The sequence below is a fragment of the Engraulis encrasicolus genome, chromosome 14 (genome assembly GCF_034702125.1).
Source record: "Engraulis encrasicolus isolate BLACKSEA-1 chromosome 14, IST_EnEncr_1.0, whole genome shotgun sequence".
Classification (NCBI taxonomy): domain Eukaryota; kingdom Metazoa; phylum Chordata; class Actinopteri; order Clupeiformes; family Engraulidae; genus Engraulis; species Engraulis encrasicolus.
This window is the reverse complement of record NC_085870.1, coordinates 48,096,228-48,101,227: the sequence shown is the minus strand read 5'-3', so window position 1 is coordinate 48,101,227 and position 5,000 is coordinate 48,096,228. Positions and strand designations below refer to the sequence as shown.

General features: G+C 45.5%; 1 protein-coding gene across 1 annotated transcript in view; it reads left to right on the top strand.

The window, feature by feature from the left end:
• skib (v-ski avian sarcoma viral oncogene homolog b) overlaps positions 1-4,269 on the top strand; it is a 32,084-nt gene extending 27,815 nt beyond the window's left edge. The window contains exons 6-8 of the mRNA XM_063216696.1: positions 275-519; positions 884-1,135; positions 1,523-4,269. Of these exons, the coding sequence (XP_063072766.1) occupies positions 275-519; positions 884-1,135; positions 1,523-1,780 (755 nt within the window). The 3' untranslated portion in view covers positions 1,781-4,269. The remainder of the gene's footprint in view (positions 1-274; positions 520-883; positions 1,136-1,522) is intronic.
• The last annotated feature ends 731 nt before the right edge of the window (positions 4,270-5,000 follow it).

Genomic DNA, 5,000 nt, shown 5'->3' with positions numbered 1-5,000 from the left:
CTTCAGTTGGTCTTTAGACACAAGACCAACTTAAGAACAACTTAAGAACAACTTAAGACCAACTCAAGACCTTGGTTACAACGTTGGTCTTAAGAACGAACAAAATGGCTAAAGTCGTTAGCAAAGGCACTGTCGAGAAACGACCCCCTGGCCTGCTGGGTCATTTTATTTGGCTTGCGAGATCATTTTAATTTTGCGTTACAATAATTTGTCCCTCAGTTTGACAAACTTTAACACCCCTCTCTGATATCTGCCTGCCTCCGTCCTGACGCAGGTCCCAGACCCTCCTCCTTGCTGGCCCCTCCCACTTCCCTCCTCAACGGCAGCGGATTGGCCGGCGAGCGGCTGTTGTCGGGGCAACCGCTGACCTCTGACCTGGAGGCCCTGCGTGAGTCTCTGGGCGGCGACCTGAGTTCGAGAGAGTCTCGCGAGCGCTTCCTGCAGGCCGTACTGAGAATGCGGATGAAGCAGGAGGAGAAACTCACCGCAGCACTACAGGCCAAACGCAACCTGCAACAGGTAGATACGTGTGTGTGTGCGTGTGTGTGTGTGTGTGTGTGTGTGTGTGTGTGTGTGCGTGTGTGTGTGTGTGTGTGTGTGTTTAAGTCAATGTGTGAGTAATTGTAACGGTTCAAACACACCAAAAGTGGCTAGAGCGACAACAGCGATGGAAGTAATTGACATTGTATGGAGGAGGTGGCGACAGAAGAGACAAAAGCGATGTGCGTGACAAGCGTTTGTGTCGCTCTTGCTTTGAAAACTGTCTCTTGGTGTGTTTGCGTGGTAAGCGAACATTAGTAGATAGTGTGTGTGTGTGTGTGTCTGTCAGTCTGTACCTATAACTCTATGTGTGTGTAACTCTGTGTGTGTGTGTGTGCTTTAGGAGGTGGACTTTGTGCGCGTGAGTAAGCGAGGCGGTCTCCGCGAGGCGCTGGAGTCGAAGCGTGCGTTGCGGCGGGAGGTGGAGCGGGTTCGAGCCGAGACGGAGCGGAAGGTTCGCGAGGCCAGCGATGCCTGCAGTCGCCTGCAGAGGGAGATAGAGAGGCAGCGCAACTCACACTCACACTCACACTCACACCCCTGTGGACCAGACTGCCACGCCAGCGCCTCCCTCAGGGCACAGTACTCCACACAGGTGAGACACAAACGCAGACACACACTCATACTGTACATACAGTACATACAGTTATACACACACACACACACACACACACACACACACACACACACACACACACACACACACACACACACACACACACACACACACACACACAATGTTTGCATAGAATAATATATTGTGTGTATAAGATGTATTAAACCTGTGCATGTGTGTGTGCTTGCGTGTATCCATACCTTATGTCTATGTCCATACCTATGGTATGTCGATGTGAAAGTATCTGTATCTGCATGGGAAAGTAAGAAATGTAATTTCAATGATTTGAATGGCCAGTGCATGTAAAGAAATCGACAAAAAGCCAACTTGGCTTGACTCGTGTGTGTGTTTGTGTGTGTTCTCCAGATCGAGGAGCTTCAGGCCAAGTTGGCGCGTGCGGAGGACGATCGTGAGCAGCTGAGGTGCGAGCTGCGGAGGGAGAGAGACGCGCGGCACAAACTGGAGAAGCTCGTCAGAGACATGCAGAACCAGCTGCCCACGCACACGCACACACACTCAATCCCTCACACACACGCTCACACACACTCACCACACACACCACATACACCACACACACCACCCGGCCTCAACGAGCACAGAGACAACAAGACTGAGGACTCCTAACTATGAGGCAATGCACAGAGCACATCACAGGAACCTGTGTGTGTGTAGATGTGTGTGTGTGTGTGTGTGTGTATGTGAGAGAGAGAGAGTTAGAGGTGTATGTGTTATCCAGTAAGAAGAGTGTAAGACTTTGTATAAGCATCAAATCAAATATATGTCACAAAACACAAATATATGGGAGAGAATGAGCGAAGTACGGAATGTACCGTATGTTGGGACAAGTAACCCTGATTGTAACAGTGTCTATGGAAACAAACTCTAATGGTAACCATGGTAACCGAAAGAAAGCATGTATGTTCACCATGGTAACGGTGACATTAACAGTATGCAAACTATGGAAACTGGACTCTGTATTTGACTCTGATGTCATGTCAGCAGCCATTTGATGGTACCAGTGCCGAACTGGATCGGTACCACAGGTGCTCTAGCTACACCTGTGAGTCTACACCCACTCAAGATAGCCACCTTCTTCATAGACCTACCCAAGATGGCCGCCCTCCACTTAGATTCACCTAATATGGCCGCCTCCTTCATAGACTCATCCAAGATGGCCGCTTGAGTGTGCTGCCAGTATGTCCTCTTCTGCGACCATTTAAGGATTTTGACATATAAGCTATTTATACTGTACGTGCAGAGGCATAAACTTGAAAGGACGCGTGTGGAAAACTGTATGCTTGGATTCTGTTTACACAACTACAGCGGTGGGCCCATGTTTCATTCCTGCCACACACACACACACACAGATCCGTAGATACGTACACTATACACACACACATACAAATAGATACATTACACACACACTACAGTACACACAGCATGTACGTATAGCAGTCAGGGGTGTCACTACACAAACGTGTGCATTTACACACATGCTCCTTGTATTTCTACTTCTGTTCTTATACACACAGAGAGAGAACTGTATTATTAACCCTTACTCAGCCATAACACGCTCCTTAACTCTTATATTTATGCTAGTATTACCAGTTAGCGTCATCCACAGCTATTTTATACTATACCGCAATGCAGAGATAAGTTAGCGCCATCTGCAGGTTATGTTACATATTACACAGCAAGGAAGAGCAACGCTTTACGAGATAGTAGCCTACACATTACAGCAACATAATGCGCTGTGTGTTCGCATGTGTGTGCGTGTGTGTGTGTGTGTGTGTGTGTGTGTGTGTGTGTGTGTGTGTGTGTGTGTGTGTGTGTGTGTGTGTGTGTGTGTGTGTGTATGAGTATGTATGCAAGAGCTCTTGTAGAATGGGAAATGTCTTGTGTGTTTGGCCTCAGATCTTCGTTTTGTATCCCTTTACCTTAGCACTCCAAAGTCTCCACATAAGCAGATTATTACACCACCTTTCTATACTTATATACAGATACCAATGTATATTTTTGTACTCGGCAACAAATTAATTGCACTTTTAAGAAAAAAGAAAAAACAATAGTATTGTGCATTTTTCTCCCTTGTATGACTTTTTAAAAGAGCATATAGCAACACGATTATTGAAAGCTATTTTACAGATGTTTGTAACTTGTGTAATTAACTCTACGGGGTTTTGGAGAGAGCTGAGCTGTTTGCAGTAACGTAACTAATACTATTGTCCTGCTTCTCTGCTAATGGGTACAGTCCGTTATCCCAAACTCCCGTCCTCGGCCTGTGCTTGACTTTTCCCCATTCAGCATCGCAATTGCAAATGAGAAACGGACCTTTGAAATGGTCTTTCACGAGATATTGAAATAAACTTCTGTCGTCAATGACGTCTTGCAGTGCTATCACAAGGCCGCAAGCACAAGTGAAGACGGGAGTTAGGATAATGGGGAAAAAAGCCTTTGTCATAACGGGCTGCTATCGTTTTTCCTCTTCAGGGGTGCGTTACTCGAAAGCCTAGTTGTTAGCCAGTTAGGATAGTTGGTAATGGGAGATTGCATTACAAGCAAGAAAGTAGCTAACAAAGTTAGCAACTACGGTTTCAATTAATGCACCCCAGATCGGTATCATCGCCACATGCGCTTGCTTCTTACTTTCGTACGACTCTATAGGGCATTTAGCAGTAATAGTCGCTCTGTTACCATGGATACTGTACCTATGGTGAAGTGTTTGTTGTTCAAGAGGTTGTGAGCGCAGGCTAGCAATGGACTCCATGGCAACCCAGTGGACATGATGTACAGTATTTACCTTCAGATCTTTGATGTATAATTATATAATTTTATATCTTTGTAGCGCCCTCTCCTGTCAGGTGGCCTGTTTTTTTTTTTTTTTTTTTAAAGAACTTTGTCAGGCTTTCTATTTTCAATGGCTTTATTTATTCTGACATTCTAGCGGATTGATAATTACTCTAGATGAGACCTACATCACATAAAAAAAACGTTTATACTCAACCCCTACCCCCTCCCCACTCCCTCCCTCCTGCTTATCGTTACAGCTTAATTTCATGCTTTTGTTTCTCATTTAAAGTCCATATAATACCCATTAAACAGAATCAAAAATATACCTCTGTGCTGACTCTTTATTGTGCATAATTATGTGTATATGTGCGTGTATGTATCTTCTGAGACTATTTCCAAGGGACAGGAAGAGATGAATAGTCGCTCATTGGGCATCATTATTCCTCTGTGACCTTTCAGGTAGCAGGGCCGGATAAATTCACACACACACACACACACACACACACACACACACACACACACACACACACACACACACACACACACACACACAAGGTCGGATTAATGCACGGGGCAGATATGGCTGCAGCCTATGACACAATATGGCAGGTAGAGTTTTATAATCTTATTAATACGCGTCTCCACAGTTCCCAGACATGTTAACCTTTATTCAGGACCGGATTAATGCACAGGCAGAAATTGTGAATGCACGTTGGCTAGACCGAGGGAATTGGCTACAATTACTATGGCTAAATCTACAGTCCAACCTCAACAATATCCAACTGCCTACAATTCACAAGACGACTTGCCTAGTGAGTAATGAGTAACTGGTATCGTTTCGATGAGGACTCCTTTGCTTTTGTTGTTAACCATGGTGTGAAAGCCTGGCCATTGAGTTAACGCGGCCCCTCAGGGCGACTGCTCACCCTCTGCTCTGCTATGTAAACGTGTACCAAACCAGTACTGTCCCCCCTGCCAACTTCTACAAATACTTATGAAGCCGGAACCGAACGCGGAACTCTAATGTAAAGACAGACCGCTGTGGTGTATGTAT